We start from the raw sequence: 15773 nt of genomic DNA on the forward strand, positions 1-15773 counted from the left end.
GTTGTTACAGAGGAATGAAATTATGGTAATTTGGCTGAGCATTGGGCTGCATTGTTTAAAAAAAGGATGAGTGGATAGCGAACATCACATCATAATGAGACAGAGCATGAACCCGACGGAGAAAATGCTGCTCATCAAGGCACCCCCCCACGTACTTCATCTCAGCCATAATAAGATGAGAATTTACATCAGTGTCTTTCAGAGACACTTACCTGAGCTCGCCTCGAATAAACAGTGAAAACCAAAAAAGAGTGTAGTACTCACCGCACTGCTGCAGGGAATATCTTTGACCTTGAGCCAAGCCAGGTCGAGCGTGCCCTCGCCCTTGTAGCATGACTGGAGTCTGTCCTTGATCCTCTCGTTGATTTTGCGAAGTGAGAACACGCACAGGGCAGAGTCCTGGGATTCCTGCTGGGGTCTCCTTTTCTGACCCTTGGAGAAGACGGCGAAGAGGACGTCGTCGTCCGGCGCGACGTCCAGCGAGCGCGCCAAGTTGGCGCCAGCTTTGGACAGATAGGCCGCCTCTAGAAGTCGGTACTCCACATTTCCGCTGACGCATCCGATAGGCACCTCAACATACGAGTTGAAGGCGGTGTCCGCTTTACACAGTCGGACTATCTTGGAGGTGTAGACCTGTTCTCGGCCTGCCGAGGAGGACCCGGTGGTCGGGCTGCCCCCCATTTCAGGCTGCAACGTAAGGAAGTAGACAAAGCTCCCGCTGGCGAAGCCGTAAATGTAATAAATGTCAAAGTCTGGTATGACGGTGAAAGTGTCAGAGGGTATTTTAATCATCGAGGCCACAAACTCATCGTGGAAGACATAAGCGAACATCCCATCCTCCTCGGAATTTCTGGCCAACTTGCGACTAGAGATGGTGGGGAAGTACTCCGGTTTGCCGTCCACCGCCGTGGCGACAAACAACATGTCCGGGGAGGCGTTCCCGTAGGAAACGATGACGCCAAACACGGAGCCGCTCTCGTTGACCCCAGAGAGGTAGTGTTCCTTTTTGTGGAAGGGTTCTCCGAGCTTGAAGAGATCGTCCAGGCGCAGCAGTTTGCAGATACCCTGGTAGAGACTCCCGCACGCTAGCAGCCGGTTTTCCCGGTAGTCCATCAGCAGCATCTTGTTGACGTTATTGGTGAGCGTCAGCGGTTCACTGCAAGGCTGCACAATCCGCGGCGGGTAGCACTTGCGGTTATCCTCATCCGGGCCGGTTTCGTGAGACAACTGAACCTCCAAACCCGGTGACAGTTTATAGATGCGATTAACCGCTCCCAAGTAAACGTTGCCATTGCGATAGTCCACCGCCAAATGGTTGAATGTCCATTCGGGGTTCTCGGCACGAAACGAAGCGTACTCTTCCTCCTCTAAAGACGCCGTGATCACTTGGGAACCGTAAGATTGCGGAGCTCGTACCGCCGTTTTTGACGTGGTGAGCGGTGCCAACGTGGAAATTAAACAGCATAGAAAAAAGCAGATCCGTGTCCTGGACATCATGGCTGCGTAGGGTGGGATGGAGGGACGGCCCACTACTCTCTGTTGATCAGGATCAAGCCTCTTTCAAGATGGAGGACATTATGCACCTGGAAGACAACGAGAAAACAGTGAGAATCAGCTCAAATTTAACCCCAAAAAAATCAATGTATGGATCAAGCAGAGAAGATAAGGAGTCATCTCAGAGGAAGGTTCTGCATGGACACCTTCTCGCCTCTATGCACCTAATTGATTTTCCCCTCAGAGTAGCAATTTGCAACCTTTGGCGATTTCTCTCTGCTGCTTCCCAACAGGGTACATCACCTGCTGACTCTGCAAACTGTGCTAGCACCTTCGCTTTGTCTTTTACAAACTAGCACAAAGGGGAACAATAATTAGAGAGGGGGGGGAAAATGCTAGCCTTTGCAGAAATAAGAATACCGATATGTCATAGGGGTCACTCCAAACTGATGTTCTGCATAGAGCGGCGAGAAACTCGGAGACAAGGGAGACTTCCTGTAAACACGGCGGTCCTTTGCGAGTTTCGCGTGCTTGTTCGGTCTCCCTGGTGGGAAGTTGGCATTTATCAGTGTGGCATCCAACAAGCGTAATCAACCTGAGGAGCCTGATCTTACGAAGCTACATCTTATTGGTCCCAAATTACATGGAAGCTAATGAGGAGTGATAGCTTCTCCAATCGAGAATCAGAAGCAGGTTTTCTGGTATTTGCAATATAGGAGACCCCACAGAATGTAATTTTGACGATTCCGAGACACTGTGGCTCATCTTCCGATAATAATCCAAACGCAACACTGCTCAGTCTCCTTCCCCGAGAGGCCATAACAAAGAACAATGAATATGAATACAAGATTAAACAAATTAGATGAGGAAAAGAAAAATTAACTCATTCACTGCTAGCCCAGTTAAAAAGGATATTTGACGTCTATAGCCGTCATTGGTAAGGTAAGGTTTGAACTGAATTGCACAACCAAGGTTAGATGTGGTTTGTTTGCTTGTTTTTCGGTTCTTGACTGATCTCCAGATTCCGTTTTGCCTGTACCACACACACACTCACACACACAAAAAAGTCATGAACAACCATTAGCAAAAATCAAAGATCAACTTGCTCCAAATTGGTCCATTTCTCAAAGCATTTAGACAATCTTTTATGGATCTGTCAGGAGACCCTTTTAGCTTTAGATATGATGATGATGGCGTAAATGGAGTGTCGGGGCGGGACATGACAATTAGGAGGCGATGCCGATCAAAAGCAAGAGGATGACAAAATAATCTATTTCTATTCAAAGACTGTAGCATTTCAGTGAGAATTTTTTTTTTGATGACGTGCCAATGAAGAGTAAACTACTTAAATATGAACCGAACAAGCAAATGAGATTAAGAGAATGTGAGTGAGTGACAATGAGAGTAATTACAGAAAAATAGATTTTTTTCGTCATTACCGCCAGTAATCTGATAATCTAAATTACACGCCATGGCAACACTTGGTCTCCATGAATTGTAGGAAGTTCTGATCCAGTCCAAACTGAACCACCTATGCCAAACTCCAACCTGGACATCAACACAAACTTTCATCTGATGATTAAAAGTCACCATCAGCAATGAAATGAAGCCGCACCCTTGAACTAATCTCGCTAGCAACCCTTCAATCCACACGCGGGAATAAATAAAGATTGAGCGATCAGGTCTGACACGGGGCTAAACTAACACCCGGAACAGATGGCACATTCATTCCTCTCAGGAAGACAGTCGCAGCAGAGGAGGAGGCGAGGAAAGGGCGGCGAGGATGGAGCCGCAATGTCCTTGAGTGTTTACATCAAGACGCGGATTAGCGGCGTGGATTACTGTCAACGGATACCCACTCTAGATCGGGGATGGTTTAATCCAACACAGATATCATGAAGACGAGCAGGAATAAAGATGGAATGTCTAAAAAAATGGAAGGACGATGTTCCTTGATTAAGTATCTACCTAGTTCTCCTTCAGCGAGGTCACGACGGTTATCATCTGGGTCAAGCAACTGGCGCCAAATAATATCAGCGAGACACGGCAACAAAGTCGACCAAGATTATATTTCCAATTTCTATTCCTGAAGAAAAAGAGAAGCAAGGTAGGCAAGGATCCAACAGTAAGACCCTCTGGATTTTCGCCGACATCTGCCCACCTTCTCACCATCTGTGTAATATTTGCCCCTCCTTCACTTATTAAAACCAATTCAGTCCAGTAAATTTAACTCCAGCCTCTCGGAACGGCGGATCATAAACGATCACAGTTCAAAGTAAAAGAAAGAACTACTCTTTCATAATTCCCTGTAATCTATATCTAAGGCTCTTCTTCATTTTAAGATACCCTCTCCATCATCCCTCCGAGTGTCATCTACACCCAATCAACAGGACACAGATACTTTGCCATAATTAAGACCACTGCAGCCAAGAATCGCTCTTAAATGTTTAAAAAGGCCGATGAGTTTTCTTCGGGGGTTCCGGGAGCTAATTCAAAGCCTAAAGCGGCCATTCCCGCATTTAATTCCCAGACGCTACAAGCTAGCGGGCAGACGAATCAGATTTCGGCTCCGTCAGCTGCACACTGGCATCATCTCCAGTCCTGACACGTCTTCCCTGTGTTCCTTCATCTAGCCACTCATCCTCAGTCCTTCATGACTCTCTCTTGCTTTCAGCTTCTCACACTGAAAATCTGTTTTTAATTTAGCCACAATATAACCACAAAGTGACCTAACTAAAGTTTCCCTAACTCAAGATAAATAATTCAGAAATAACCATCATGGGTAGTTCTCAGAAAGTATGGTCCAACTCTGATGTTCGAACAAGCTCAGTTTTCTTCTCTTTTAATCACCAAATTTCACTCCTTACAATATTTCAAACATGATCTTATCAGATACAGAAACGGAGCAAAAATAATGACCTCAATTGTACAATGTTGTTAAAATGCGGCTCCTTCCCACAGGCTGAATCATTGATGTTGTTATTTTATCAGATCTTATCAAACTAATCGTGTCCTATGAGTGTATATTAGTTGAAAAACGGCGCAAATAACTTGGACCCTTCATAAAGAGATGATTCGGTGTTGGTGGGATGTAATAAAGGTCTAAAAGATAGAATCGAGTGTCACATCCAAAAATGAATCCCTGTGTAAATAATAACAGTAATCACAGTTCAGTGTTGGCAGACCGTGTCCCCGAGACCATGGGTGAGAAACCTCGGAACACCTCGGCGGAACGCGGCCAGATGATTATTGGCATCGTGAATCACAGCTTTTGCAGTTGGCTTGCGATAACACGCCACAAGTGCCCGACGGGAGGAGTTGCAGACGTGCTGACACACTCATAGGAAGCCTGAGGGCAACTGTGTGCGGGGATTGTATCACCAAGATCCAAGTCGAGACAAGTTTGCAGGGAACAAAGATGTGAACTGTCATCAGAACTTGACTTAAGCGGCTACCTAGGTAGAGATGATGATGTCTTGCTGTTTCTAACCAATAACAATTCCAGTCCACATTATCATCCAATTTGCCATGAACCCATGTTCCACTGACCTATGGGATTCCCAATCCATGCTCCCGAGAAGACTTGACCTCCGGGATTAAGCGCTTAGCTACAAAACTCTCGATAATTTACAAGGCTTTGTGCTGGTGATTAAAATGAAACATTTAATTCGTTCGACCGCCACACCAAATTTTGGTTTAGTCCGAGAGTCTGCTGCCAACTATTGGACAAAAACATTAATCGTATTCAAGCACCTCTGAATGGCTGGCAGCATCTGGATTAAAGTCTCTGTCCGCCTCTATAATCCAGAGTAGAGATGAGGAAGCATTTTAAGACATTAAATTGAACCCACAATGGGTCTCTATTACATTTGAACGAATTTGAGACCACTTTTGGAAATTTTGCCATATTACGCCTCTTGGCCACCGGGGGCAGTGTAATACAGACAATACACACGATTATTTTTATATAACACATTTGTTTTCGATTTCTTAAGACATTAATTTGAACCCACAATGGGTCTCTATTACATTTGAACAAATTTAAGACCACTTTTGGACATTTTGCCATAATTATGTATACACTTTTTGGCCACCGGGGGCAGCGCAATACAGACGATACACACGATTATTTTCATATAACGCATTTGTTTTCAATTTATATTCCAACATGAACTTTTCTGTTTGTGTTTACAAGCCTCTGGGTTTCCAATAAAATGCATAGCAGGAAACTGACAGTCAGGCTGGATTTGTAAAGGCCCCGTTTTAATTGCATGGACTTATTAGTCAAAATTTTTGATTTATACATTTCCTCTAAAGTGCTTCCCCTGCGCTGGGAGGTGTTTAAAGAGTGTCGATGCAGGTTTACACTCCATTACTGGGCCTTTTGCCTCGCCTCCCCGCTTGTTTGTCTCCCTTCAGATGTTCTCGCCGCGTGTGCAACCGCAGCCCTCAAAAGCCCGTGGCATAAACACATCAGACAAGCTTTCTCCGAGCCAGCCAGCCCGCCCGCCTGCCAGCCTGTCGTCCGTCACAGCTACACGGTAGAAGATGCAAATTGTTCTCCCTCGCGCCCCTTCGTCGCTTCACCCGCGGTCACGGCCCTTGTTTTGACGCCCTGATTTTCCACTGAGCTCTACCGCTGTTGCTTTTGCCCCGGCGAGACACGGCGAGGCTCTTACAAACATATAGTCAAAAAGCACGCCTGCCAGATTTGCCGCTGGGGCCCCCGGAACGACACGAGCAAAGCTCCGCTGGATGAACTGTGGTGTGACAATGCAAAACAGATGGACACAAAAAGGAAGGGGAGGAAAAGGCTGAAATGCTCATTCAGAAGTTGGGAGTTATGTTTCTGCCAGGGGATGGGGGGGGGCGACGTGGATGCTTGATGTAATACAACTCACATTGTATGCGCTGGAAACCACATGACAAAATATTTTCAGGGGAAAGAAAAAAATGAGGTGAATGGGATGTGCAAACTGTTAACTATCAAAACAATTTTTTTTCTCACGTCAATTTTATTGTACGATTCCGATTTTTCCCATTTCTGTTTTTTTCCTCTCTTTTTCTTCAAAATTTGTATTTTTCCCTGTAAGATTATAATTTATTGTCTTCTTCTTGTAAAACAAACTTTTCGAAATCAATTTTTTGAAACTTAATAAAAACTTTTGTAAAACTGCTTCATTATTTATTTCATGTAAAATTACAACTTTTAAATATTGCACGGTAAAATTATAACATTGAAACTTTTTTAAATTAAAACTAACTTTTTCTTGTAAATTTTTAATAATTTTTATCTTTATTTCTTGTAAAATGAAATACAGTTTTAAACTTTCAACTTTTAAATGATTGTACATACTATATGTAATTCAATATAAAATAAATGTATTTATATATCTTTATTATTGTATTGTTATTTGATGGTAGAGTTTCTGAACTCTTAGAGTTCATTACAACTTTTTTTTTTTACTTTTTTTTACCCCTTTCTGCGTGTCCCTAATCCTTCCATGATAATGAACAAAACAACACTTTATAAATCACAGTATGTGCAAAAGTTGCACTTTGTCAAACTCATCAGTTATCATTGGTGCATTTCCATTTACTGCCATCCTACATTAACGCATCCACTCATCATTCCTATTTTACCGGCCAAGGACAATTTCCGAGAAGTTTGGAGTTGGCAAAGCAGGTTACCACGGAGACATGCAAAGAATGTTGTGTCACAATTCAAGCCTGAATAAATCACACTCTGGACAAACAAAATGGTAACACACACTAACCACCAATGGATATGTCTGAGTCTCTGTCGATGATGATGTCGCATGTAACCAAACACGTAGCCCAAAGTGCAAATCATTGTTTAAAATGTGGAAAACTGCATTAGCAGAGCAATCAAAACAGTCCCAGCCTGGGCCAGAACACAACAAGCAATGAAAACATTTCATTCCAGGAACGCTACTAACTTCTCCCCGGCACTTGGCGGGGGAGTACTGGGGCCTGGCTGGGAGTCAATCACTGCATTCACACACATTTCCAAATCCCATCAACAACAACAACAAAAAATCACAAAGGTCTTAAAAAGACGGGTTTCACTGTGAAAAGCCTGCAAACCCCAGTGTAAGCCTTGCTAAATCTCTCATGTAACATATCCTAAACAGAATGCTGCCATGCTATCATTTATCCTGTCTATGTTCCTCTCAATACACAAACTACTAAAGAGCTGCTTCCTAGAATCTTTGAGCAAGACGCTAACACATGAGAAGAAAGATGTGCACAAAGCATTGATCCCCACGACTGTTCGGAATTCCTCAGTGATCAACTTGCAGTCACATTAACATTAGCAGAGGCTAAATTATTTGCTTATAATCCTAATACCCCAATTGCCTCAGTTAGTGGGTATCAGATGTTTTACATCAAACACCACACAAGAAAATACTCGATTAAATGAAAATGTATTGTACTAAAACAAAAAATAAAAAGTTAAATACAACTGACCTGTCCTTGGGCAATGATTTTTTTCACATACCACTAGAGGGAGCCTTTCTACCTTCAATAGTACCCTTACACCAAAGCCATTTTTTCATTTTTTGTCTTTTACGACACAAGTGAATGAAAAATAACAACGTGCTTGTCAATAATTGTATATTTTTTTCATTTTAATTTTTTTAAAAATATGACTTAGGCAACTATGCCAGTAATCTAACAATACAGAGCTAAAGCTTTTCCACATTTCTTAAACTTATTTCTTACTAACAGTCTAACCAAAAACATCTACATATAAAAGAATATTAATTTAGTTTTATTTTCGTTCAGAGGTTTCTATTTTCTCCCATATCAAAATAATGCACATGAAAACTGTGCCAAGGCAACAGGTGGCCCCATAAGCTTTTACAGAACGACTATTTTTGCCAATCAGAAGAAAGTCACGTTTGTAAAAGGCCCGAGACGTCAAAACATAAAAAACGTCCCTAATGGGAGCCGCAGAACAAACAGAGAGCGGCATTCATGTCCGTCGCACAGCCTCATCATTCACCGGCGTGTTGCTCACTTCATTCACACGCGCGCACCGAGTCCGCTGAGTCTCCCCATCTCCGCCAGCCCGTCATCCGGCAAGGTTGCTGAGCGAGATTAAGCATCAGTGAGACCCGATATTGACAAGGCCGCGCTCCCTAGTAACCAAAACACCACGCCTGACGGACATGGAGGGAGGGAGGGGGGGTCATATGTCAAAGTGACTCCCTTACAAAGGCTACTGCCCGGCGCGGGACCAGATAGGATTATCCAACTCCTCCTCTGGGACTCCACTGTTTACCCTCCTCACTCACCGGGGACCTTGACGGCGGTAACGCACACTAATGGGCCAATTGTGATGACAAAAAAAGCGCACAATCTTCAGAGGTATTCCTAAAATTGACAGCCAATCAAAACTGATGTACCTAATAAAGTGGACGTCTCCGTACATCTATAGTAAACAAATCCGGCTTGTGTTACGAACGTGCTCCAGCGACGTTAGCGCTACATCGATCCCTCCGGGGGCTCACATGCGGCAGGCAACCCCTCCGGCCGTACTTTGAACACACAAGCACAGACTTGCACTATGAACTGAAAATGTGGTTTGACATGAAGATAGAAAAAACATGCAGCTGCGACAAAACATACAAAAATAAATAAGAGTTAGAATAGAGGAAATCTTTTGAGATGCGAACTCAAAATACTTCACCCTAAAACTTATTTACTATTACGACTTGAGTGCCTCCGAGTAAACTTTGCATGATTTTATGAAAAGCAAGATGTGCTGGCAAACACAGAGAATAATTCATAAAAAAAAGGTTTGTTTGGGGGGGAAAAGCTTCCTGAGCCTCCAAAATATGCAGCAAAGTGGGTGAAGCAGGTGCATCCCTCCCTCCGCAAGCCCGAGACAGGTCTGCCTGCTTACCTGTACACTCTGCAGATGTCATTCGCAACCGCACTGCGGATGCAATAGAAGCACGTCCAAAAAAAAAAAAGAAAAAAAACAGCTTCTCTTTGCTATCTCCCAAAAGAGGCAAAATTGAGAGGAGCGTCTATTAAATCCTATTCGGGAGGCGAGTCCACTTTAAATCCACATACCAAAAAAAAAGAAAGAAAAAAAAACACTTCCACAAGCTTGCAGCGGCGGACCTCAAGCAGGAGCATCCCCCGGTCAGCCGGAGCTGAACACGCCGCTCAGCGTGCACTCACAGCCGGCCGCCGCACCTGCCATGCCCCGGCGAGGAAGCACAGGAGGAGGAGAGAGACGAAGAAGAGGAGGAGGAAGGTTTGAGCGTGTGCACGGAGAGTTTGGGATGCGACTCGGTGCGGCGCTCCTGCTCAAGTGACGCTTAGAGGGTGGCTGCAGCAGAGTGGGAGTGAGAGCAAGACGAGGGGGAGGAGGGAGAAGCGTAAAGGAGGAGGAGGAAGAGGGATGCCTCGGAGTTGGCCGCTTTTGCCCTTCATACTGAAAAGAGGAGGACGTTGCGTGCACAAGTCAAGCAAAGAAAAGAATCCATCACCTTTGCATGCACTTTTTTTTTTGGGGGGGGGGGGGGGGGGGGGGAATTTGGGGATGCTATTTCCATATAGAGACGAATTGCATGGGGTGATTAAAATCTGCATTATTTTGCTCTTTGATGAGATTTTAAACGCTTCAGGGGTGGGTCCAATTAACGCAATTAGTATTCAAGCAGGCTCATTATGGCATGTGGATTTAAATAGGCGGAGGTGGAGGGGTAAAGGCACCTTTCTATTGGTGCAAATGGGATTTTAATGTCTCTTTTTTGGGGGGGGTCTGCGGCATCACCCCCACCCTCCCTCTACTTTCTGAATTGGCTTTTGCCTGCAGATAGCTCTCAAGAAGGACTGAAGGTTGAAACTCTGCATCAGAGTGCCACCTAAAGGCAGAAGGGACGGTGCAGGTAGCTCAGCAGCGCTACCTGTGGTCATAGTGAATATTACGTTTAGAAAAGAAAGATTGTGAGATTTATTGTGTGGTGCCTTGTTTATCAGTATAGTTTGAGTTATTTATTTAATTGGTTTTATGGATGCATTTACTTTTCAATATTTAAATTTTTTTTATAGTTTTTTGTTTTAGGGTATGTTGAATGTATTTGTATTTTTGTCAGCATTTACTTTTTATATATTTCATGTAAAAGTGCATTTATTTTTAATACATTTCATTTAGAATTTTGTCTTAATTTCTATGTGCAATAACTGATTTGCAATACATTGATCACTGTTTATTTATTCAATATATTTTAATTTGAATTCTATAGATTATTTTCTATGTTTTAAGTAAATTTTATTGTATATTTATGTATATTTGTTGATTTGCAATGTATGATGTTATTTGTATTTATTTAAATGTATGCAATTAAAAACTTTGATTCAATATAGTACAACTTTTTTTTTTGCCTTTTTTGGGCACTGTGAAAAATCAAACAGCACATTAGAGTTCCCGAATGGTCGGAGAGAAGCAAAGAATATCCAACCTCAACTGCTCCTAGTCTTAGTTTTTGTAAAATAATTTTCCTGCCAAAAAATATTATTTATAATCCTGTGAGTGATGTTTTTTTCCCTCTTCATCACACATTTTTTTTCTGATGGGTGTGGCAATCTATTGGATTGGGTGCCATTAGATCCCACAGGACCAAATGAGATCGACAATAACGGATATTTAAGGACATCAAAGGTCAATGTCACCTTTAAAGACGACAAAGCCCTAAATCAATGCACACAATAAATTACAATTGTTTTGAGGGGCCGGTCCTATTTCCGCCCAAATCTCCTTGACAACAGATTGATTTAAAAGACCGCATCACATTTGCATGGCAGTCTCCTTTGAGGGCATCTCGCCCTTCTTTTGAAGGCCATAAATGCACCGATATGGACAAAGCTATTAGCTTCAAGCGCGCTAAATCAACAGTCTTGCAGATCTTCATATCAGATAGCTCAGCAAATCAATAACGTCGCCATGGACCGTGACAATCGACGTGTCACCATCGCATGACCTTATGAAATTAATGTTTGTGTGCGGCAAACAGTAAAGCGTAAAAGAACGACGCAAAACATGTCTACAAAGTCGGTACGTCAACGTTCATGTAAAATGCTACAAATTTTGCGTGTGTTCATAAGGTAAAAGAAAATTTGAGCAACCAAAAATTGGTTCATCAACATTTGTGTAAAATATTTTAATTTTAAACGATTAAACGATTAAGTGGAGTTTCTTTTATTATATATATGTATCTATATACACAAGCAGAAAACTACACCCCAAAAATTATTGTGAGGCTATAATTACACAAAAAGCGCAAAAATCAACAAAATGTTTAGGTTTTACTAAATAACTGTACTTTGGTAAACTATATCAGAAAATCAAGGGGTTCAAAAACATAATCAAAAATGTTTAATTTTCTACTAAATATTTGTATGAATTTTTTATTGTGAATTTTTTTAATGTGAGTACAATGACGCAAAAGTAGCAAAATTTGATTTCACTTTCAAATAAATAAATCCAACGATACTATCACACCCTACTAAAATTGTGTTTAAGTGACAAAAAAAGTCATCAAAAATGTCAAACTACTGTCAAATCTTGGATAAAAAATTCCTACAAAATATTGTGAGGTTCAAAACTCACAAAATAAGCTTTTTTTAATGTGTCAAAATAATGTGTCAAACTTTTGATTTTAAAAAATCCTACAAAATATTATGACGTTCTAAACCCACATAAAAGAAGTTTTTGGTTTTATAGAAAATCCTACTGCAAAAAACTTTGGATTTAAAAAAAAATCCTACAAAACATTATGAAGTTTTAAACCCAGAAAAAGACATTTTTGGTTTTATAGAAAATCCTACCCCAAAAAACTTTGAAGTTCTTTTAAACTACATAAAAGAAGTTTTTGGTTTTATAGAAAATCCTACCCCAAAAAACTTTGAAGCGTTACTAGGACGAGTAAAGGGCATACGGTCAGAGAACATTAGCTTGCCGCTAGCTTCTTCATTCACACGCACTGACCAACATGACTGGCACATTTGTCTTGCAAATGAGACGATGGTTTATGAACGGCGTTGATGAAGCTGCCGCCTCTAATTCAGTCAAGTGTGCGTTTGAGGGGGCGGGGGCCTTCTCCTGCCAGCTGGCATGGTGTTGTCTCAGCAGTTCTACCAACGTTGCCCCAAGTGCACGGGGGTCCCCATTTGAATGAAGCCACTGAAGCCCTTTAAGCACAGCTGCATGCTTCATCTAAACCCTGAAATCGCCCCCCCCCCATTCAACGGTGGTACACATCCCAGGGGTGTTTCTAACCCCCTTCTGCTAACGTCAACACAAACACAGATGTCCATCAAACATCTGTTACAGTAGCCCTTCTGTCCCCTTGACAATCACTGCAAAGTTATACAAAAGGAAAGAATTGTAAACTATCAAAACTCAATATTGATGTGTTAATTAGTTTGGGTTATATTGATAAAAGAGAACAAAGTGTATTAAATATATTTTGTATATAAAAAAAAATTGCTGAGGACATTAGTATGTGTAAAGCCGCATTTTAAACAGAATAAACCTATAAATATACTTTTTTTGTCGAATTTGATCAAACTCAAAACACATTTTGTACAAATTACAGAGGATTATTTTCTAGGGGTATATTCTACAATCCTCCAATGTTTTTTTCCCAGGATGTCACATAAATGGTCCGACATAAAGAAAAAAAATTCATGAAATTTTTTGACAAAAACTAAATTTTTTGGTGCAAAATCCTACTAAATTCTTGAGTCTGTTAAAATTCAAGATTTTTTTATGACAACTACAGCGCTGAGCAAACAAATGACTTTGCTAGTCTGCCTCTATGTATATTTAAAAATATATATATATATATAAAGACCAAATATGCAAGCTTCCCACTATTTTGAGTATTGCAGGTTGCAGAGATGTGTTCCTAACATTTTTTTTTATGTTTTTGCAGAAAATGTGCAGATCATTTTAGTATTAAATGAAAATCTGAAGACAATATGTTACACAGCTCATTTTCTCATGACAATCAATCATTTTTAGTCAAAAATTCAAAAATTTCCATTGGGACAGGCAGTTCAATTCCCACATCTAAATTGTGTTTATATTTACGGTGACATTTACACACCTGTCGATGATGATGCGTGGTGTCCATCTCAATGGAAATGTTTTTCCAATCCAATTCCAGACTTTGAAAAGCAACAACACGGCATGTGTCAGCCTCGTGCGTGCTGTCTCAATTTTTCTAATGAGCTCTCATGCGCTGTGAATGACACTCTCAAATTTCATTGATTTGGATTGTAAATAGCTTTTCAATGCGCAGTCAGATGGTAAATGATATTGAGGCTGACATTTGTATTTATATATCAGTGAGGCTCCGGTGGACAGCCGTGTTGAATTAGTTAGTTTGCATATTGATGACTTGATCAAATTTTTTTTGGGGGGGGGGGGTGAGTGCGTGGGTGTGCGTTTACCCATCCGTGGCTCATTTCCGTCAATTTCTCGACCAGGACAGCAGCTGTCTTTCTGTCCATGGGCACGAATGTGTATACCAGGTGAGTTTCGCCCGCAGCGTCTCCGGAGATCCGTTCCAAGCCGTCCCCCTAAAGAGTTGAACCCATGGGTGCCGCAGATGGTCCGAGGGTTTGGAAACAGGAGACACAAATTATAAATGCCAAGAGACAAACAAACAAAAACTGGAATGATGCCCAAGAGAACAGACCTCTGCTAAAAAACATGCCAAGCAATGCTGTTCCCCTCCAGTCCTGGTGGTGGCGGTACTGCTTGTTAATGGCACATCATGAATAATTATTTTACAGGAAAAATGTTAAAGCGCAATATTTACCGAGGAGATTAGCAGGGATCTTCCATTGACACCCACGTCACTCACCAGACTGGGCGCCACCTTTAACGGCCATAACAACACTTAAATTCACAGATGGAAATTAAATTAATTAAAATTAATCTGATTGACGGACAGAATTATGTGATACCTTTTTACAAAGTTTCATCAGACTCTGTTGTGTTGTTTTTGTGTAATCTGAAAACATATCCCAAAAATTGGCCATAATAATTCACAATTTAAAGTCTGATTGCTGAGGAGTCTTATCAAGATTATCCTAATGGCAGATCTGTAACTAAGGATAACAATTTCAGTCTTTGCCTATATCAGTATTATGAAAATCTGTTCTACTGTTTTGACAAAATCCTACAAACGATGATCACAACTTAATTTTACGCCTCCTTTACAGTTATAAGCATAGCGAAGAAGCCTTAGTAAAAATATCGTAATTTACCAAATTTACTGTGAATGATTTCACTGAAAGATTGACAGATTATTTAATGTGTGTGCTAACACGCAACAGGAAGTGTGTAAATTATGCATGATGGTTGCTGTTGATAGAGGTTTGCATTTGTGAAGCTTCTAAACACATTCGTTTCGGCGCAACACAATTTAGGCGAGCGTAAGAAAACACAAATTTGAACTTTAATCTACGCGTTGCAATCTTCCTTTGTTTTTTGTTTTTATTCCAATGCAATTATGACCAAAACTGAGAAACATGCAAATCACACTGGATGTGAATGTTCATATTTGAGCGCGTGATCTACAATAGATCCATCAATCATGTCGATAATATGGAAATTATATATTTATATCAATATTGCTTTTGTAGCAGGTCAACCAGACTCATTGGTTTCAATAAACTGTCAAGATGGGAGATGGTCGAAATCACATTTGGGATGTGGGTTTCAGATGCAATCCTAGTTGGTTACTTTAATGGGCTGGATTTCATCAAGTCAGTCTCTGGTCATACATGTGATGATATATTTTCAAAATTCTCAACTTTTGGAAAAAAAATCTATTGGAAAATGTGGGTTGTTTGTGTCTGACATTTATATTTAAGTAAGATTTTGAAGGGAATTTGTACTACTAGATTTTTTTATTTTAATATATTTTCATAATGTCATTTTAACTTTGTATATGCTTTTCCATTTCTTTCATAACGTTTTAATTTTGTTGTTACTATGACCGGAAAATCGTTTTTTTTTTTAAACAATGTTGGATGACAGATTGATAAATGTTGATATATGATATCTGTATGAATTGATAATAAAAAGTAGGGATGTAACAAAAACAATTTCAAAAGGAACATTGTTCGTTTTGGAAAAAGACGCAAGTGAATCGAACCGAATTGTTCTACTTTAAAATGTATAGAGATACCTGCATGTATCAGATCGTCTTTTATTGGAGTGT

General features: G+C 40.9%; 1 protein-coding gene across 5 annotated transcripts in view; it reads right to left on the reverse strand.

Annotated features, from left to right (window-relative positions):
* Positions 1 to 15773, reverse strand: part of plxna4 (plexin A4) — a 113534-nt gene that overhangs the window by 97001 nt on the left and 760 nt on the right. Inside the window, exons 2-5 of one of the 5 annotated variants that reach the window (XM_088366582.1) lie at positions 14364 to 14423; positions 14241 to 14283; positions 13993 to 14121; positions 265 to 1583 (exon numbers count right to left, since the gene is read on the reverse strand). In XM_088366582.1, the coding sequence (XP_088222708.1) occupies positions 265 to 1497 (1233 nt within the window). In that variant the 5' untranslated portion in view covers positions 1498 to 1583; positions 13993 to 14121; positions 14241 to 14283; positions 14364 to 14423. Of the gene's footprint in view, positions 1 to 264; positions 1584 to 8927; positions 9062 to 9427; positions 9866 to 13992; positions 14122 to 14240; positions 14299 to 14363; positions 14424 to 15773 lie in introns of those variants that run through there. The other 4 variants (XM_088366580.1, XM_088366583.1, XM_088366581.1 and 1 more) reach the window with 4 other exon arrangements.

This window comes from Syngnathus floridae, chromosome 22 (genome assembly GCF_059516105.1).
Source record: "Syngnathus floridae isolate MCC-2025c chromosome 22, RoL_Sflo_1.0, whole genome shotgun sequence".
Classification (NCBI taxonomy): domain Eukaryota; kingdom Metazoa; phylum Chordata; class Actinopteri; order Syngnathiformes; family Syngnathidae; genus Syngnathus; species Syngnathus floridae.